The sequence below is a fragment of the Phacochoerus africanus genome, chromosome 9 (genome assembly GCF_016906955.1).
Source record: "Phacochoerus africanus isolate WHEZ1 chromosome 9, ROS_Pafr_v1, whole genome shotgun sequence".
Classification (NCBI taxonomy): Eukaryota; Metazoa; Chordata; class Mammalia; order Artiodactyla; family Suidae; genus Phacochoerus; species Phacochoerus africanus.
Window position 1 is genome coordinate 91,494,659 of NC_062552.1, and position 20,915 is coordinate 91,515,573.

Here is a 20,915-nt window from a genome sequence, read left to right on the forward strand (position 1 = left end):
ACAATACAAACACTGAGGGAAAAATGACTGATGAAGGAAAAAAGCTATCCTTCTTGAGCACATCTGCATTTTTACCAGCACATGGCTTTAAGCTGTGGGTAAATCTAGAAGGTCAGAAAGGCAAGTGGGTCCATGGGAAGCCATGGACCACTAGTCTAGGCCTGGAAACAATAGTTTAATGTTAAGCCGTTTGCAGGTTTATAACTTGGGATTTCTATCCTTCTCATGCCAGAAAGCCAAGAGCTTAGGGAACCTGAGCGAGTGCTGCTTTAACGCCCATGAACTTGTGACAAACCTAAATGATGCATATGCCAATCCATTATAAAGCCCAGCATAGGGGCAGCTCCTCAGTGACACATCTTAAATGATGCTGCTGGCCCAAAATCTACTCTTCTGGTTTAGTTTGGAGAGGAATTTTTCTTTCAACCAACCAACCTTCATCATATTGGCATTGTGAACAGCTAGAAGATAACTCCCCTGCCCATAAGGACTTAAGATACAGCTAGGGTTGATTCTAAAAGAGAACATTAAGATACTTACTACATATGCAAATTCATATTTGAATATACACACATTTTTGGCCATGCCCCTGGCACGCAGAACTTCCTGGGCCAACGATCAAACTTAGGCCACAGCAGCAACCCAAGCCAGAGCAGTGACAGATCCTTAACCTGCTGTGCCACCAGGGAGCACCTATACATATTCTTGTAAGTGCAAGAATAAAGCACATAAGACTGACTCTAAATGTGATCAGAGTTGAACACTAAGATACCGGTTAAGTAAATCTGGGGACATTAATACAAAGGAACACTCTACGGCCAAGAAAACGATAATCTGCATGTTTACACACATGAAGAGATATTCAGAATATATTTCTCTGTGAAAAAGGTTGTAAGGCTATAATATGAAAGATAATGTTAATATTTATACATATACACAATCATATACCCACAGGCCTTCATAGTATCTATATAGGGATATTAACAATGTCTCTAGTTTTCTCTTTATCTGCTTTCCCAATCTTTTCTACACTAAATATATATTCTTGCATAATAAAAATGTTTAAAGATATAAAAGTAATCGTCCCCCCCCCCTTTTTTTTTGTCTTTTTGGCTTTTCTTGGGCTGCCCCCACGGCATATGGAGGTTCCCAGGCTAGGGGTCTAATCAGAGCTGTAGCCGCCAGCCTACACCACAGCCACAGCAATGTGGGATCCAAGCTGTGTCTGCAACCTACACCACAGCTCACGGCAATGCCAGATCCTTAACCCACTGAGCAAGGCCAGGGACCGAACCCGCAACCTCATGGCTCCTAGTTGGATTCGCTAATCACTGCGCCATGACAGGAACTCCAATCACCCTATTTAAAAAAAAAAAAAAAAAAAAGAATAGAGTACATATTGTAGGAAAAGAAATGTTATCATATATCTGTTTAAACTAAAAAAAATTTTTGAGGAAGGCTAGTTTTGAGGGTTTGAGGATGATAATGGTTTTTAGAATGGCAGGGAAGGAAGAAGAGGTCTTGCTCAAAGCCTCTGGTGAAAACTGGCAAAGATGTGTGCACGCGTGTGTGCATATAGGTACGTGGGTGCATGTTTGAGGTGAGAGTGAGAAGCCGTTAACTTACTGGGACGAATAAGTAAAAGACAGTCTAGGGAATCTGAACTTTATGCTCCAGGTAAAGAAGAGCCTGGAAGTTCTTTTGTTTTGTTTTGTTTCTGCTTTTTAGGGCTGCACCTGTTGCACATGGACATTCCCAAGCTAGGGGTAGATCAGAGCTACAGCTGCTGGCCTATGCTACAGCCACAGCCATGGGATCCGAGCTGCGTCTGCGACCTACACCATGGCTCATGGCAACACCAGACCCCCAACCCACTGAGCCAGGCCAGGGACTGAACCTGAATCCTCATGGATACTAGTCAGATTTATTTCCACTGAGCCATGAGGGGAACTCCCTGGAAGTAATGTGATACCTCACTCAAAATTTGCTGGAGGCTAAAGATTCTAACTGCTCTGCATAAATGGGATTGGACAAGAGAACGGCTGGAGCCTGGGAAACCAGCTCAGAGGCAGCTGCAGAAGTCTGTCTGAGATGCTGTGGCCCTATTGACATGGGAACTACAGAAATGAAATGACAAGAGCTGATTTGGACAACATTACAGAACAAGGGTCAGCTGGTCCTGGCAGGTGACAGCATTTGGAGGCTGTAAGACATCAGGAAAAATGAGTTCAGGATTTCACTCAAAGAGGCTCAGGAGGCTGAGGGTGAAAGGAAAAATGGAAAGAGATGGCTCAAGTGGGGTGCAGAGGAGGAAATAAGCAGGTCTGAAGGACATTTGAGAAAGCCCAAGTGCTGTAGCCCAAACAGCACAGGGTTGATTTTTTTTTTAATTTTATTTTACTTCTTTTTATGGATGCACCTGTGGCATATGGAAGTTCCCAGGCTAAGGGTCGAATTGGAACCCCCGCTGCCACCCTATGCCACAGCCACAGCCACACCAGATCCAAGCTATATCTGCAACCTATGCCGCAGCTTGCAGCAACACAGGATCCTGAACCCATCGAGTGGGGCCAGGGATTGAACCCACATCCTCATGGGTACTAGTCAGGTTCTTAATCCACTGAGCTACAGCTGGAACTCCCAGGGCTTATTTTAATACCCTGGGATTCTAGTCTTATCCTGCACTTCCTGACGTGTGACCTCCCTCATGCACAAAGGGGATGGCAATAGCTATGCCCTGCCTACATCAGAGTGGTTGAAGGGCCAGTGAGAACATCTGTATAAAAAGCACTATTGTCACGTATGCAGGTGGTGGGCGCACAGAGAGATGACACTTGCTGAGAACCCAAGGCTGTAGAAGTCAAGACGTCCAGGACTCAGCCTCAGCCTAGCCTTTAATGAACAGAGAAAACTTCTAGAGAACCCATTAAGTTACTGAAAAGGATTGATTCCCTTCCCCCAAGCCAGAAACCAAAGCTCCGCAGTTCAGGGTAGAAGCACAAGGTCAGTGCTGCCTCAAGTGGGCTTCCCCCCAGTTAGAAAGGCTTCCCGCATCATCTGGTTCAAGCCCCCTGTATTACAGGAAAAGAAACTGAGGCCTGAGGAGCAGAAATGTATGACAGCCAAGGTCACCTAACTGGGGAAATCCATGATAGCAGGAGTGACATTGATGGATGGACCACTTTCTCCTTCCTGTGGCCACCAAGCTGAGCCTAACTGTCACCTTCACTTTCCTGAACTTTTCCTTCTTTCTTTCTTTTTTTTTTTTTTGTCTTTTTAGGTCCACACCTGCAGCATATGGAAGTTCCCAGGCTAGGGGTTGAATCAGAGTTGTAGCTACAGGTCTGCACCACAGCCACAGCAATGCCAGATCCAAGCCACGTCTGCAAACTACACTGCAGCTCGAGGCAATGCCGGATCCTTAACCCACTGACCAGAGCCAGGGATCGACCCCAAATCCTCATGGATACTAGTCAGGTTCGTTAGCACTGAGACACAACAGGACTTTTCTATGGCCACTCCACAACTTATTCTCCCCCCCTGAAGCTGGAGTGATCTTTCAAAGCTAAATGCGACCATGTCACTTCTTGGTGACTAGCACTTTGATGGATAGGAAGCAATGCCATCTCTCTGGGCTTTACTGAAGGCCACCATTTCGGTCCTAAGAGCCTACAATTCACCCTGCTAAAGGCTCCCACCCTTTGATGCTCCGACTCTGCCACTCCTTTGCAAACAATCCCTGCATTAAACTCCTCAGCCACAGCTTTTGAGTTTCCCCGCTGCTTCCTTCCAGGACCCTGGAGATACTCATGGCCTTCAAGGGCTCCGGGGATGTGGCTCCTACCCTCACACCCACCCTCCCATCTCCACCCACCACTCCCCTCACACTCTCACTCAAACAAGTCCCTGCTCATCCTTGGGTGAGTTAAACTGTAGGTTATATTACAAATGCACAGTTCCCAGTAAATCTTCAGAGCATTTATAATAATTTGTAGTGATGGACACATCTATATGTACAAAGACACATGTGAGATTATTTGATCTATTTCTCTCTCTAGACTTCAGAACAAAATTTCCTAGTTGATCCAGTTTCCAGAGTCTGAAAGCCAAAGGGTTTGGAGGCAAAATGCTCCCAGAGACTCAGCTGCTACTCAGCCTCCTTGTCATTCCTTCTCAGTGACATGATAAAAGGGGGAAATGAACAATTGCTACAGATGCTCTGAAAACAGCACTCCTGGCACCTCTTTAGCCAAGCAGCATGAAGGGGGGGCCCACAGGGGGAGAAGGGAGGGGGTGCTGGCTGCTCCCAGAAGCCAAAAGCACAGTCAAGGCCTGGGGTCAGAGCCTGCCCTGGGGAATGAAGCTGACAGCCCACAGGAATGTCCCAAAGACAGAGGAGGCTATTAACATGACTCGCTCAGACTGCACCCCATGGGGAGGGAGCAGAGTCTTATTATTAACCTCAGCGTATTAATATTTGATAAAGCATCTTCATGATGATAGATAGCAGTCACCCAGAGAAGGGGAAGAGTCTTGGTTCTGCAAAGCCTTCTAGAAGAGGAAGAACAGCTTTTATCCAGAGGGGACAATGGGGGAAAGTGTTATGTCCTGGGCAGGGGAAACAGTGGCCTCCTCGCAGGTCGCTTTGCACAGGTAACTGGCAGCTTTATCTGCACAGCGGCCTGTCTCGGGGGAGGAAGGAGGACTCACAGTGGCTGACCTCCAAGAGAAAGCTGCTGAACCAATTATTTTTTTTTTCTTCTGACAGTACATTAAAATGACTGCTGATGATTAAAGATATTTCCATGAATAGTACATTTTCCCAATATACAGTCTCTAAATAGACCTCCGTTCCACATTTTGAAATATGAGAGGAAAACATTTTAAAAACCTCTCATTAATGACATGATCTTTGTCCTCACAGGTGGCTGAAGAGAGACATTCGGACCATTCACACCTGAGGCCTTGGTCTCCAGCAGCTGCTTCTGAAAGTGTCAACGTAACAGGTTGCTCAGAACCTGCTGACCCCTCCCTGCACAACTGTGGTGAAATCCTGCTCTCCAGAAGAAACTATTCACTCTCTGGACATAAAGAACCCCCGCCCTTTCTCTTTTTAGGGCCACACCTGTGGCATATGGGAGTTCCAGGGCTAGGGGTTGGATGGGAGCTGCTGCTGTCAGCCTACACCACGGTCACAGCAACACAGGATCCGAGCCGCATCTGTGATCTATGCCACAGCTTGGGGCAACACCAGATCCTCAACCCACTGAACGAGGCCAGGGATAAAACCCGCATCCTCATAGATACAAGTCAGGTCCTTAAGTTGCTGAGCCACAACAGGAACTCCTACAAATCCCTTCTTAGGCAACTGGGGCACCTGGGCTCAGTGTTATCTGATGTAGGTGGGGAAACGAGCAAGTGGGATGAGCCTAAGCACCCCATTTTGCCACCAAAGGCAGGATGGAGACCATACCACCCTCTCTGAGAAGTTTCCAGGGAGTCAAACCTGGTGGGCAGGGAGCAGCTGGGTCTGAAGACCACTATCCTAAAGCTTTAATGGAATACCTGCTGGTCAGAGAACGTAACCTTGGGGCCTGAGGCATAGTGGGTCTGGAAGACGTTCAAGGTTCAAAGTGGCAGCAGCCATGTGCTTCAGAGCACAGGGACCAAGCCTGCAGTGCACCTGCTGCCCTGTTGCTGTCCCTGCATTGTCCTCAACCAACCTCCCCACTCAGACTCAGGTCAATTCTAGTAAGAAGGCTACACAGAGAGAATGCAGAAAGGGAGCACATCTCTCGTGTGGAAACTTGCCAGGATTCCGATGGAAAGGCAAAACCAGAGGGGCAACACCATTTTGTGCCCTGTGTCCAAAGGGGCGGCTCTGTGCAGTCTAGCCCTCAGTAATTGTTCCATGAGCCAAAGAAGATGAGGAAGGACATGCCGGGTGCTCCCCTCCTCTCAGCCTTCTCAGAAGGCTTCGGACTGCCCCCCCTCCCCCCCCACACTGCAACCTTCCAGATACCTCTGAAGAGAGCTGGAAATCACACAACGGGAGGCACCTGGGGTTTGGGGACGCTGCGCTGTGTGCATGCGTAAGGCAGCGGTGTGGGGAGGGGACTAATGCACAGGGTCTCTCTTTTCAGGGCATCTTTCTGTTGACTTCCTCCTCTTCCTCCTCTCCCAGCTGGGCCAACATCTGCCCCGAGGCAGCATCCTCACCCGCCTCACAGGCATGCACAACCAGGTATGTGGGTGTGTGCAGGTGGAGGCCTCCTCTGGGACAAGGAAGCAGATATTCTGGTTGGAAATTCCTTGTAGCCTGCAGTGCTTTGTCCCTCATCCAGACCTGCAAACGTTTACCTTACGGCTCCCAGTATGAAGGACAAGAAGTGAGATGAGTGACAATGAGGTGGTTTGAGGGGCAATGGGGAGGGGACACATTTTACTGAAACACGAAGGCTGAAACCTTTTGGAGGGATAGGAACCTGGGCTTTCCAGCTGCTCCTCTTCCTCTAATCTTTCAAAGCAGGTCCCCAAAGTAGGAAGGTGCCAAAAGCAGCCATCAAGGCAGAGAACAGCCTGCTGTTCAGGAAGAAGTCTCAGGACGTACCCACCACCAAACTCAGGAAGTGCTGCTGGCTTTAGAAGCTGACGCTGAGAGCAACATCTGCCCAGAGACCTACTGGGCAAGTACTCCTGCCGGGCCCCCCTCCCTCCCCTTGGCGTTGCCAAGGTCAAATCCAGCCCCATGCCGGAGCCTCCTGCAGCGTTTGCTTACCCACCTCCCCCTTTGCTTTTTGTCAGGCTGATCCACAGTTTCAAATCCAGGGTGATTCACTCTGGAGAGAAGGCAGGTATTTGGATACCAACGTGGCAGTTTTCAGGCAGAATAACCAGATGGCTTATTTATTTCTGCCCCAGGAGGAAGCGCTGGGGTTGGTCTGAAAGGCAGACTAGGAAATATTTCCTCTGGAGCTGAGAGGAAGGTGACTTGAAAGGAAGAACAGACGGAGTCCAGTTAACTGCCAGTCTTCTAACTCTGGGTCACTAAGCTCAGAAGGACTGGGAGGAAGAGCATCTAACAGGGCCTCATTGTCCTTCGGTTTCCAGGGCCATTCCTATCACCCAACTGATGGCAGAAACACAGCTGGAATCCTGGCTAAATAGCCTGGAGAAAGATCTGCACTGCAGGGGGCTTCATCCCCATGGACACTGGATCTCTGGGGACCAAACCACGTGCTCCAAGCACAAGCATTAGCCTCATTTCACTGGTCCCTGGCTCTTTTTTTCCACTTAAACCTGCTAAGATAAAAGAGAGTAGGGGTTAAGAAGGAAGAAACTGGCCCTGTACCAGGCCAGGGTAACTGGGATGCTGGCTGAGCTGATGATCTTGAATATCTGAGCTGGGGAAAGAGAAGGGACAGAAAGATACTATTCCTAAGAAGATTCCTTGTAAACACTAATATTCACCTAGCATTTATTAAAAGAAAACTTTCATACACCTGATCTCACTGGAGCTTCACAATCACTTTGGGAAAAACTACTGTTTCCATTTTGTAAAACAGGCGATGGACTCAACCATGCTCCACAGCGGCAGCTTTACTGATGGATCCAGGATCTGAATCCAGGTCCTGTGACATTTTCCTCCTTATCCCAGGACCTTCAATTTCAGACAGAAGAGGCCCGGCCGACCTCTCCAACCCTGCCCCATACACCTGCAAAGCAGATCACCACCATCTTATAAGAACATAGAGCCACGTGCCTTCCTTACTGTTAATACTCTTAGGAGTGGGGGAGTGATGGGGACAAAGGCAGCTTGTGCTACCTAAGCCTCTTTGGAAAGGCTGACCTCTGCCTAGAGTGCCAAGGAGCCCCAGCAATGGTACTGAAGAGAAAATCATCAAGAAGTTAAATCCAGGGTGGGCTGGGGAGACTGACACCCCCTTTCTCTGTTCGGCTTACCCACCAGAATGGTCCATCTGGCCACTCTATGTTGGACCTTCTCAAAGCTTTGGCTTCTCCCACTGGTCACTCCAAGTGGACTCTCAGGAGAGGAACGTCAGTAAACTGGCTAGGCTTTTGTTTTTAAAAATCCTGAATGGACTCCAAACTTGTGTGTTTACTTCTTAGCCAGAAGTTCTGAGTTGCTAAGATCCAGGCATGCAACTCTGCGGTTCCACTTCTTCTGGGGGCTTTCAGGTGCTTTGACAGATCAGATGCACACTCTTTGTGAGGACCAGGCAAGGCTGGCAGAGGCTCTTTCCTGATCAACTTGCTCCACCCACTTCCACCAGTTTCCCAGGCTGTACTTGGGTCAAACCAGGCCACCCTCCCTATTGGCCAACCAGACCAATTCTCAGCCCACCCACCTGTCAAGATCACACACACCCCTCAATCTTAAGCCCAGGGATGACCTCTTCCATAAACAAGTCCCTGATTCTCCCCACTCTTCCCTCTTTGTTCTCTCATTGCTATTTAACTATGTATCTTTCCTATAGTGCTTCTCTAATTCTATTCATGTTAATTAATTATACACATTGGTCATTTTCCTACCAGATCATAAACTCCTCAGAGACAGATACGACTTTGAATCCAACTCTGTGTTCCCTGCCTCCATGTTCAAGTCAGGGTAGGGGTTTGGCTTTATACATCGTAGGAACACGATGGGTAATTGTCAAAATGGTATTGACCCTCGTTTCTTAAAAAACAGGTTCTCTGTGAAACAGATCAAAGGATCCCTGTACAAAAGACAGCCCCACTCCTCGAGCTGTCCTTTGGCAAACTTTATGGAACACGGTACCCCTCACCCTCCAGCTCTATCACCAGGGTCACTGCAGCCAGACCCAGTCAGCACAGGACACAAAGAAGGTCAAACCAGATTGGCAAAGGCAAGGGTTCCGCGTTTGGTTATTTAAAGAGTTTAAAGTTACCTAAGCAAAAGCAAGGGGTTGGTGCTCTTATATATCCCCAGTGAAAACCAAGGAAGGATTGACGGGGTAGCGGGTGGTGATGAGGAGATGAAGGAAGAAGAAAGGGATTTTCCTGCAAAGAGCAAGGACTAAAAGGGTGATGGCTGAGATGTCAATGAGTCCCCAGTGACAAGGGAATGAGGTACTCTATCCCTTTTGTGAGGCTGGGAAGCCTAGACACACTGAGGTGAAAGGTCATCGTGGTCTCATGCCTGGACCTTCCTCATACCTCAACGTCAGCTGGAGACCTTGCACTGGGGAGCAGAGTGGAGGGCAGGAAGGTGGAAAAGTCATACCAGGAACCTCTCAGGGGGGCCATGAGTGAGGGGGCGGTGGGAGAATCAACCCGGAGAGTGCTCATGGGAAAGGGTGGAAGATGGGGACAATTGGTGATGGGAAAACAAGTCTGATCTGGGCTGGTCTCCGGTGGAGCAGGTGAAGGACCCCTTTTTCCCGTATGTACCCACACACCACCCCATGGAAGCCAAACTTTCTTTATTGGACAAAGACTTAGGGTCAGAACATAGCTACCCGGGGCCGGGCTCCAGGGAGGCACAGGGGTGGGTGGGTGGGTGGCGGTGGAAGGGGTCCCAACAATCAGATCTCAGCCAATAGGGGGAGAAGCCATTTCTACTAGAGATTAAAGGTCCTCTCTCTCTCTCTCTCTCTCTCTCTCTCTCTCTCTCTCACACACACACATACACACACACACATCTATCACGAACATACTAAAATAAAAATCTAATTCCAGTCTAAGGATAAGAGGTTTAGTCCAGAAAATCCTCCTTTCTGAGGCAGTGTGGGGAGGATGTTATCTGTTCTCAATTTCCTATCAAATCACTCTTTTCTTTTGGGGCCACAGAGAAGAAGACAACAGTTCCTCCCTCCAGGACGAGGCAGGAGATGGAGGTACAGAATGAGGCCCCAGCACCTCTGCCAGGCACACACCCCTCACATACTCCTTCGCCCAGACTGTCTCTTACTTCTGACTTTGGCCACAGGTCATTTGGAACAGCTGGAAGGAGGTGGGGGACGCGTGGGAGCAGAGGCTGCCTGATCTGTGCTCCCTCCCAAGGGGACCTGGCCTCTCTGAGCCATGCAACCACGTCTCCATCCCCGCCACGCCAACACACACAGACGGTTCACCGCAGGTGGGAAGGGCAGTGAACCTTCGTGTTGAGAGGGCAGCTCCCCTAACCCCCACAGCCCCAAAGAGTACCTGCCAAGGCCTTGATCCGGGACCTCTCAAAGAGCCTGGCTGAGCTGTTGTCATTATCCAGCTCATCGTCCGGGGCATCCCAGCGGGCATTGATCCGGCTGTATGGTGGCTGGTTGCCCACGTTTTCAAACTCCGTGGCCGACGTCATGTCAGCAGGCTCTCAGCAGCTACGCCTGCCTCAGTCTTCATGGAAGGGTCCCTGGGTGGGGGGGTGACAGCAACACAGTCAGAGGGTTAGCTCCCACCCCCTTGGACTTTGTCTCAGGGAGAACTCATCTGGAGCCTCCAACAGGAGTGGGTTCTTGCAGGAGCTGCGCACAGTGCCCTCTGCCTGGCCATGCTTCCTACCCAGGATCTCTGGGTCCTCGGTTATAAAATATTGCAACAGCAGCAGCAGCAACAGTAACAGCAGCAGTGGCGGCAGAGAAGGGAGAGCTGCATGCAGGGTCAGGACGACCAGCAGGTGGAGACGTCAGTCGCAGCAAGCCTGCTTCCTCCAAACCTGCTGCTACCGCGGGTGGCAGCGATAGCAGCTCTCCTGGGAGCTGGAGGCTGGCAGGGGCACACTGGCAGGAGCAGTCCCACCCGTGGACTGGGGCCAGGACCCAACCTGGTGGGTGCAGGGACAAGGAAGGAGAGGGGAGAAGGTGGGAGTTGGTTGAGTCTGACTCCACGATCACTCAGTGGGCAGAGAGATAAGCGCGAGCTTTAAGAGGCCACGGTGCCGCCAGCCCTAGCATCTGCACTGGGGAAAGTTGACTCCTCCCGGAGGCTGTCCAGGAGCCCCAGAGTTCTTTCCCTGCAGCAAACATTGAGAAAACTGAGCCCCTGGTTTTGCCTTCCCTGAAGTGGGACTAGGTGCTCGGACAAGTCCTTCTGTTGCATCTCAGGACAGACCAAGGAGCCAGATGAGCCTGCTGTCGCCTCAAGACCATCAGCATGATGGTGGGGTGGGGTGGGGAGGGGAGCCCACAGACAATAGGGCAGTGTGTGTTCATCTACGCGGTGGCCACGGGCATCAGGAGCACGGGGTCCCCGCTTACTTGTCATTTACCACGCATGCTCATTCATTCGTTCCTGATTGATGTGAATATGCACCGAATCCCTAAGAGCTGGCAGGTCCTGTGCCAGGCAATTATGACCCAGACAGGAAGGGCCCTGTCCTCATGGAGCTTGTACTCGCACCAAGAGAGATGATTAAAGAAGCAATAACAATAAGGTGTGACCTTGTGCCACAATGGAGAAACGACGAGGGGACGTGAGCAACTCATGCTAGGGGCTGGGTGTTGGGGGAAGGAAAGTTTAAGCTGATTCCTAAAGGAAGCTTGGAGGCATCCTGGAAAAGGACAGATAGAAAGGAACGAGTCCAAACAAAAGGAAGAAAGGGCAGGCGCAAAGTTCTGAAGGTAAGAAAGTGTGTGGCAAAATCTAGGAACCTTACAAAATGCCACTGGAGGTGGAGTGAGGCCAGGGAAAAAGTGGGACAGGAGGTTAGAGAGGCCAGGCTGGTCCTGGATGTCCTTTGGCCTTTGCCCCAAAACTAGCCTCCCATCAGCCTTTTTTTTTTTTTTTTGTCTTTTTAGGGCCGCACCCATGGCATAGGGAGGTTCCCAGGCTAGGGGTCCAACTGGAGCTACAGCTACTGGCCTATACTACAGCCACAGCAATGTGGGATCCGAGCCGCGTCTGCAACCTACACCACAGCTCACGGCAATGCCGGATCCTTAACCCACTGATCAAGGCCAGGGATCGAACCCACAACCTCATGGTTCCTAATCGGATTTGTTAACCACTGCGCCACGACGGGAACTCCCCTCCCTTCAGTCTTAACTTCCTCACCTGTACCTGCCCTTCCGTCATCTCCCCAGCTTGCTTATGGAACCCCAAGATTGAGTCTGTAACAGAGGACAGGGAGCCCAGAGCCTTCTCAGCCAAGAGAACAAAGGCAGTGGGGGTGGGGAGGCTGTGAGGCAGATGAATAACAAGTGCCGACAACTAGTGAGCTGTGAGGTAAGCCATGCCCTCCAGGAGCGTGTGCACACACACCACACATACACACACGCACTCGATCCAATGCATACCCACCCACCCAAGCAGGCACACGCCTGAGGAAGAAATGAAGCAAGCGCACCAGCCCAAGCGTAACTGCAGCGCTAGAGCCCTTATTTTTCATTCTCTTCAGGCTTCGGACTCTTTCCCCCAGTTTGATTAATCAATCCCACCACATCCCTTTGAGGTACGACAGCAGCCAGAACGATCCACCCTAACGGCACAAGGGAGGAAACCAAGGCCTGGGGGACGAGGCTCACCAAGGTCATGCCGGGAATCTCTGCTGTGCTGGGAAGAGGCCACTTTATCCCCCTTGAGCGGGTGGGTTTTAGGAAAGCAGGTGGGGAAAGAACACAGCACGCTGGGACAGAGGCCACTCCCCAGCTTCCAGCGCTTGGCCAAGGGGTTCGCTACACAGGGCAAGGGAAGGTGGAGGTGGGGGAGCCAGCCATCACCCCGAAAAGGTACATCCTGGGATTCCAGGCTGGGGACCCCCACAGCCTTGTCCCTCCTGACAGGCAGACAGACAGACATGCTGCTTCCAGCGCTGAGAGGTCCATCGCACTGGGCAGAGGTGGCTGGGCTGGACTCCCCATGCCCTTCCCACCTCCCTTAAGGGAAACTACTGCCTGCTTGGAGCTCTGGGTGGGAGAGGGACTGACAGGCTGACCAGTGGCCCCTGAGCAGGACCGAGCTGCCAGGCTCAGGAAGCGAGGTGAGATCAGATCCTGCGGGCAGGAGGTAACCGGACCCTGGCGCTCCTCCGGGGCTCGGGCTATTTTTAAGAGTGGCTGGGAGAGGCCCAGGCCGCGGGGCCGGGGGGGGGGAGTGAGATTACCTTTGCTGCGCGGCTCCGTAAATAAGTCTGCCCCAGAAAGATGAGCCTGAGCAGCCAGACCAGCAGGCCCCGGCGTTCAAGACAAGATTGATGGCCCTGGGTGCGGGAGAGCAGCCACTCGACAGCAATTCATCCTGCTTAAAAACGCCAGGCCTCCTGCAACTGCAGCTCTGAGAAGGCAGCAGCCAGGCAGTGGCTCTGCCGGGATTGTGAAAAAACACAAGCATGGGTCTAAATACACATCTCCGTTTTTTTGTTTTGTTTTGTTTTGTTTTGTTTTTAAGAAGGGTCAGGTCCCTGAAGACAAACACCAGGGAAAGAGATTCAGAAACTAAAGAGAGGCCCTCTTCCTCCTGCCCCCCAGCCGTGCCCACCCCAGCGGCCTGCCCAGATGGCATCCCATCAGCGCCAAAGGGGTGGGGCGGCCAGTGTGTTCAGCGCCAAGGGGAGAAGCGTGGAGAATCAGGTGTGAGAAGCAGAAGAGAGCAAAGTAAGAAAAGATGGAAGATACAGATGGTTATTCCCACCAGATAACCTGGAACACCAACTTCAACCCAGGGTCACCCATAACTGTCCAAAGCCTGGCAACAAAGAAACCACCAGGACCAAAAAGAAGAGCATAGACTGGGCAGTCATGGTGGGGACACCTAACCGAATGGGGAGTCAGGAAAATGACCTTTAAGTTGATAGAGGAAGAGAACCTGGAGTTGAGGTGATTCAGTCACAGTTTTTTGTTTGGGAGTTTTTTTTTTTTTTTTTGGCAGAAGTTCCCAGGCCAGGGATTGAACCCGAGCCACAGCATTGACAACGTCACAATTCAGTCACATTTTTAGGGATATAATTCATCTATGCAGCCAGATTTGGCCTCCTGAAGCAAGGCAGACAGCAATCCCACGGCTGAAAATAGGTCCCAACTTGCCCCTCAATTCCCTGCCAGCGAACCCAGGAAAAAAAGATGTAAAAAGGAGTTCCTTGTTCCTTCACCCTCTGATTCACCTTCAGGCCCCCTAGAAGTCCTTCTGATAACCCACCAGACCTTTGTCAGAGGGTAGATGGGTCTTCTCTGGCCTGTGCCCAGGAGATCCTGCCTGCCCTTGTCCATCTGCCTGCCTGTCAGCAGTGGGACAGGTCTATCTCCAAACACAGAGTCCAAGGCTCAGCCTTATCCAGGTTACGCTTTGAGCATCATAGAAGACTGGCCCACAGCTCAGTACTGAAAAGCCCATGGAATTGCACAGCACTCCCACTTGCACAAGGAGCTCCTGCCTGGGAAATGGATTTCACAACATCACTGATGCAACCCACAGCCCCACCCTTCGCTCCCATGCCCAGGGACCCATCCGCTTCAGAGATCAGGTGTTAGGCCTCGGAACTGCAAACCCCACATGCTTTGCCCAGCCAATCCCTGGGGTGGGTAGAAACCCAGGAAGTGGCTGCTGTGCCAGCTTCTCTCCCTGTCTGCAGGGTGCTGCCAGAGCCCTCATGAGAGCTCCCTTCAGCCCTCCCTGCAGTGCTGAGCAGAAGAGGATGGATGCTCTTTTCTTCCCCTCCCCTCCCCATCTCCTCTTTCCTGGGCCACGAAAATGTGAACATCAACAAAGTCTAGGAGTGGAAAACAGGGGACATATAGTCTGATGCCATGCTACCTTAGCAGTGTCACAGGTGCAGGCTGTTGTGAGAGCTTCAATACAGTTTTCCTTAAACAGAGAATGTAGACTCCATTTTCTCTTTAGCTGTAAGGTTTGATCCCTTGCCTACTTCCTATTTTTTCCTGTCCTTTTATGCTACTGCAAACCTGCTTTTAACATATTTCGGGGCGTTCCTGTCATGGCTCAGTGGTTAATGAACCCTACCAGTATCCATGAGGATGCGGGTTCGATCCCTGGCCTCGCTCAGTGGGTTAAGGATCCAGCGTTGCTGTGGTGTAGGCTGCTAGCTACAGCTCTGATTAGACCCCTAGCCTGGGAAACTCTATGCTGTGGGTGTGGCCCTAAAAAGACAAAAGACAAAATAATAATAATAACAATAATAAAACATATTTTGATACTATGGCAACCCAGGTCAGAAGATTAAATCCTAAAACTTCTCTGGAACTTTTCTGCCAATGCACTTACCAAAACGGAACATCCTTCTGCTCCCTTTGACCTTGACCATAATCTCATTGCATATTCACAGACACCTTAAAGAACAGTCATGTATAGAAATGCATGCTGAAAGAGCATGAGAACCAATGAGACACCCAGTGTCAAGTACTCTAAATCCATCTCCATCCCCAACCTCCATCTGTCTAGCAGATGCCTCTACCTAGAAATTACAGCTCAGTCTCAATATGGCTAAGACTGAGCAGAAGGCTCCCAGGACAGCAGAGGAGGGGAGTTTCAGGACCACGGGGTGACAGTGAGACCCAGGCAAGCATACCACCTGTGGGTGACCTTTCCAGGAGATGGATGTCACCAGCAGTCCCTGGGCCAAGCTGCTTCCTCTCCCCAGAACACATTCTGCTTTCCCACAGTCCGCAGTTCCCATTCCCACCCAGCCTGGCTGCCAGTGCATCCTTACCGGGGTGTGGCATGGGTTCTTAATGTCTCAAGGTTCCCATCCATCATTGCCACTATCCAGGATCTTCATGTATTTATCATATCCTGGTCATGCCAGTCCATTGCTATTCGGTAAGGTTTTACCCAGACTCTTCTGCTCCAGTGTCTGTCACTAGGCAGGGACTTCAGGCCCACATGTCACAACTTGTCCACCCTCATCATGGAAAAATCTCCTACTAAGAAATGGCTTCAGTTTTGCTGCAGCTGCCTGGATGGGGGAGGAGTGTGGGATCGTGGCCCCAAGAGTTCTTGCAGGGATCTGACTGGGGAACAGGTGCTGCTCAGCTCTGCTATGGGGACTGGCCCATCAGCCCTTTCTCTTAACAACATCCATCAGTGCCTCACGTCCAACACAGAGGCAAATGTCTGCTGGGAATGATTAAAGGAGAGAGGAGAGATGATACTCTTAGTATATAGTTTTCAAAGGTTATGTTCTATTGGGATCCTTGGACTCGATATTACATTTACAGAAAGCTACCGAAATCCACTCCTACTTCTCATCTCTCCCAACTCACTTCTTTCAAGACAGTCACTGGCCACCTCTTTCAGAATACGTAGTAATTCTGTGGTACTCCAAGTGAAAAGCTGAATGTCTAATTTCTCTTCTTCTTTCTTCTCTGATGAAAACTGCACAGGGAGCTAATGTGGTCTCAACATTGGAAGTGGTCAAGAATAGGTTGAAATAATAGTTGGGAATAGGCTCTCCTAAAACAATTGATTCAGAAAAATAAAAAAACCATTAGATAACAGACTGATGGAGAATTATACAATGGGATCAAGTTCCCAACACCTGAATTCACTGATGAATTTTTTTTTTTTGTCTTTTTGCCATTTCTTGGGCCACTCCCGCGGCATATGGAGGTTCCCAGGCTAGGGGTCTAATTGGAGCTGTAGCAGCCAGCCTACACCACAGCCGCACCAACTCGGGATCCCAGCCGCATCTTCGACCTACACCACAGCTCACAGCAACGCCAGATCGTTAACCCACTGAGCAAGGGCAGGGATCGAACCCGCAACCTCATGGTTCCTAGTCGGATTCGTTAACCACTGCGCCACGACGGGAACTCCCACTGATGAATTTTAACATCACTAAGAACTGGACAACAACTTGCAACCTGTAGGTCTCCTTTCAGTTCTCAATTGCCATTTCCCCCAGCTCTGGCTCTTGCACACACTGTGCCTCTGGCCTAGAACACTTCCTGGAGCATCTTTGGTATCTGGCTCCTCCTCCTTCCTTAGGTCTCCTCTGAGATATCACTCCCTTGTGGAAGTCCTCCCCAAGCACCCCATGTAAGCTGAGTCCTTTGCCATCCTCAATGTGGGCACTTCGTGTGACCCCTTCATAGCCCACATCATAACAAATTACTCATGCATCTGTCGGTTTACTTTCATTTTGGCCTCCTCCTGCCTAGACTATAGGTTCCTTGCACACAGCAGCCAAGTCTGTCTCGTTCATTACTGTATTCCAGTGCTTAGCACTATGCTTGGGATATATAGGTGCTCAATAAATATTCTCTTTTTCCTAGAGACCTAAGCTCAAACACTGGAGCCTCTATCCCACCTTATTCCTTGACCCACGTGGTACTCATGCAGATAGCCCACTTATGTGTATGGAGCACTTATTCAATATGGATCCATCACCGCCACCAGTCATGAAGACTCTGCCAAGTGTCTTGCATCTGTCATCCTTTTATGTTCTAAAGTTTCCACTCCAGGTGCTTAACCATTTCCTGCATGGATGTGGACTTGTGTAATGGTCCAAACTTGTCTGTGCTTGGCCTCTTCCACCCCCGGACACAGTCTTCTTCATAAAGACATGCCTCTACTCCAGAATTTCAGCACAGTCTAATCCAGAGCCCTACACAATTCAGCGCTGAGCTCATGTTCTCTCTTACGCCAATTCTGCTCCAACCTAGAGGGTTTGCATATCTCCCACCCCACTGTGTGTCACATGCCTCTACAACTTTATTTGGGTCATAACCCATGTGCTGAAATTTAGGCATCTCTCCTCTCTCCCTGCAATTTAAAACAAATATGATTTTCCAACATTTAGAAACACAATATAACATTTTCCTAGAATCTGAGGGAGGTCACCTTTCCCCATGGATCCTCCACTGCCTCTACAACCAAGTGGAGGGGGCAGTAAAGCTGGGATCAGGGAAAGCTACTGATGGTCTGTGCCCCGATTCCCCCTCATCTGTCCCACTCCCTCCCCCAGTCTCATTTTTATTGCTGGGTGAGGCCAGATCCTTGCCTCAGGCCATCTTTCCACTCCTGGGGAGAAGATGAATCTTTAGCTTTTTCTCCCTTCCATTTTCATTTTGACATGCTCGAGTCTTTCTCATCTTAAATAAAACTCCTCTTTGCCATCCCTTCTTTCCTCCCTTTCCAAGTCGAATTTCTTAACAAAGTTGCCAAGGAGATGAAGAGGTGATTTACAGAAGAGGAGATCCAAAAGGCTAAAACCCTAAGAAGAGGCACTTGAGTTCATTCGTTAACCCAGAAATGCTAAGATAAGGAGATGTGAGGGGCAAACATTATCAAGCTGGATAACACAAGCTGTAGCTGGTGATGTGCACGGCTGGACCCTCGTGCACTGCTGGTGAGAGTGTGGACTGGCTCAGCCATTCTGGAAGGCAGCCTGCAGTTCTCAGGCAGCTTATATATCTACAACTCTGTTCCTGGTCATATAGACCAAAGACGTTCTCACAGGTCAAAAAGGGGACAGGTGCAAGGATGTTCACTACAGTGGTGGGGAGGTAAAGACAACCTGTGTGTCCATAACTGGGGGGGCGGACAGTAAAATGTGGTGAATGCACATATGGAGGACACATGGCAGCACTGGAGGATGTAAAAACATGGCGCTGGATAAGATAAATAAACAGAATGAGATCTATGAGACATCACTGACATAAATTCAAAACATACGCATTATCAAACAATATATATATTAAAAGAATACATACAAAGGAAAACTCTTAAGCGTTGTTGCCTCTAGGTGGAGTGAGGGAAATGGAAAAGGGACATGGAGATGAAAGGAAACTAATCACCCAACCAACAAACCAACCAGAAGAGGGAACTTGCCTAGAAAATAATGATGATGAACTGAGAAGTATGATGAGGCCTCTGCTCCTAAGGTTAAGAACAGATACAGTATTTCTGTCTATATTCATGAGAACATCCTCATCCCACACCCAATTCACTCCTCAACACACTGAAAGCTGGCTTCCCCCATTGGTTCATGAAGCTATTCTTGCCAAAAGTCACTGACACCTCCCTTCCTTGTTCCTTAAAACAACAGATGCTTTTCAGGTCTTATCTTGATTTCTCAGCAGCATTAAGCTCTGTTGGCCCTTCCAAAATTTCCTGAAATCACTTCCTTTGTCTTTCAGGACATGCTCTTTGTTCTCTCTTAGCTCGCTGGCTCTTCCTCCTTAGCCTGCTTTGTGGGCTACCCTTCCTCCTCCTCTCCTTTGAATGATGGTGTTCCCCGGGGTTCTCTCCTGGCCCCTCCATTCTTCCTCTGGCTGTGTGCTCTTCTTAGACTATCTCCTGTACTCCCATGACCTGAATGACAACCTCATGCTAATGCTTCCAAGTCTGTCTCCTCAACTCCCATCCATCACAACCAGCTGCCTTCTGAACATCTAACTGAAGTGCCCTCAGGCCTCTCATATTCAGCATCATCCCCATTTGAATCTATCACCATCCTGGTCCCAGTCCTTCCTGACATGTTCTTAGTCCACCAATATCCCAATGGTGTAAACCCAAACCTACAGTGGTAGAAGACCCAGTATCTCATCAACTCAGTCCCCTCAATGTCTTGCAAATCTCTCTTCTTCTCTGTCTCCACTGCTCCCCCTCACTTCTGGCCAATGTCATTTCAAGTCTAGTGGTTTCCTGCTGACTTCTCTGCACCCATATTTGCTCTTTTGCCTATCATCCCAACCCACCCTCTATATCATGGCCAGAAAGATCATCTTAGAATATAACTATGATTATGTCACTTCCATTTCACAGCACCTCTCTATCTTAAAGAAAGTTAAAACCCCATAATAAATCAGAGTCAAAGCCCTTCATAATCTATCCCCTACCTAAATACCACTCTATCCAACCCTCCCTACTTTCCCAATCCTACTTTCCAGCTCTCTCTGGATATGCTCTCTGCTCACACTGTTCCCTAAACCTGGAACACCCTCTCTCTTTTTCAGAATAATTTCTTATCCTTCAGACTCATCTTAGCTTTCACCTCCTTCAAAAAAGCTCTCCATCAGGAGTTCCCATCCTGGCGCAGCGGAAGCAAATCCATCTAGGAACCATGAGGTTGCGGGCTTGATTCCTGGCCTCGCTCAGTGGGTTAAGGATCCGGAGTTGCCATGAGCTGTGGTGTAGGTGGCAGATGCAGCTCGGATCTGGTGTTGCTGTGGCTGTGGCATAGGCCAGCAGCTGCCCCTCTGATTTGACTCCTAGCCTGGGAGCCTCCATACACCAAGGGTGTGACCCTAAAAGGACAAAAGACAAAAAAAAAAAAAAAGAAAGCTCCCCATCTTCACCCCGACCCCCTGTAGCAGTGGGAGGTGGGAGCTCTACTTCCAGGATCCTATCACACTCAGTGCTCATTTTCATCAAAGCACTTAGCCACAGGGTAGGAAAAGAATCTATCTCTCAGTCTTTTCCAATAAACCATAAGCTGCTTGAAGCCAGGGATATCCTCATTCATTCTTTTGGTCTCAATTGCCCAGCATAATGCCAGGTACATGAAGTGGGGCTAGAAAATGTTGAACAAATGGGTGAGAACTGAGAAATGCAGAGCGTCGCCCCTTAAGAGGATGAGAGCAGCTCCTAGAGAGGACACACTATTGGAAGGCCAGCTTGGAGGTCAAGGTGCTGAAGGGGCTGGAAATGTGGCACACAGCAGGAGTGCTATGGATGCGGGCTGGGCACTGATGCCCTGACAGTGTCACTGTTGCCCCTGCCGCCTCAGCCACACATCCCCACCATTTCTGTCTTTTGCTGGACTGTGGTATCATAAGGAACAGGCAGAGACAGCAGCACCCAACTCCTACGAATGCCTTCCAACCTTCCCGGTAGAGCAGCTCTGACTCAACCCACATCTCAGTTTCCTCACCTGAACCTGATGAAAGCTTCCGCTCCTGACCCAGAACTTTTCTAGACAGGGAGGCCCCACCCCACTGAGCTGAGGACTCTTTTATATATTCTTTCTCATGTGTCACAGAAATGTC

At 49.7% G+C, this 20,915-nt stretch overlaps 1 protein-coding gene across 2 annotated transcripts in view; it reads right to left on the reverse strand.

The window, feature by feature from the left end:
• The window catches only part of SPTB (spectrin beta, erythrocytic), a 141,620-nt gene that overhangs the window by 70,509 nt on the left and 50,196 nt on the right, over nucleotides 1-20,915 (reverse strand). Inside the window, exons 1-2 of one of the 2 annotated variants that reach the window (XM_047795343.1) lie at nucleotides 13,076-13,168; nucleotides 10,189-10,387 (exon numbers count right to left, since the gene is read on the reverse strand). In XM_047795343.1, coding sequence (XP_047651299.1) covers nucleotides 10,189-10,336 — 148 coding nt within the window. In that variant the 5' untranslated portion in view covers nucleotides 10,337-10,387; nucleotides 13,076-13,168. Of the gene's footprint in view, nucleotides 1-10,188; nucleotides 10,388-13,075; nucleotides 13,169-20,915 lie in introns of those variants that run through there. The other variant, XM_047795342.1, reaches the window with a different exon arrangement.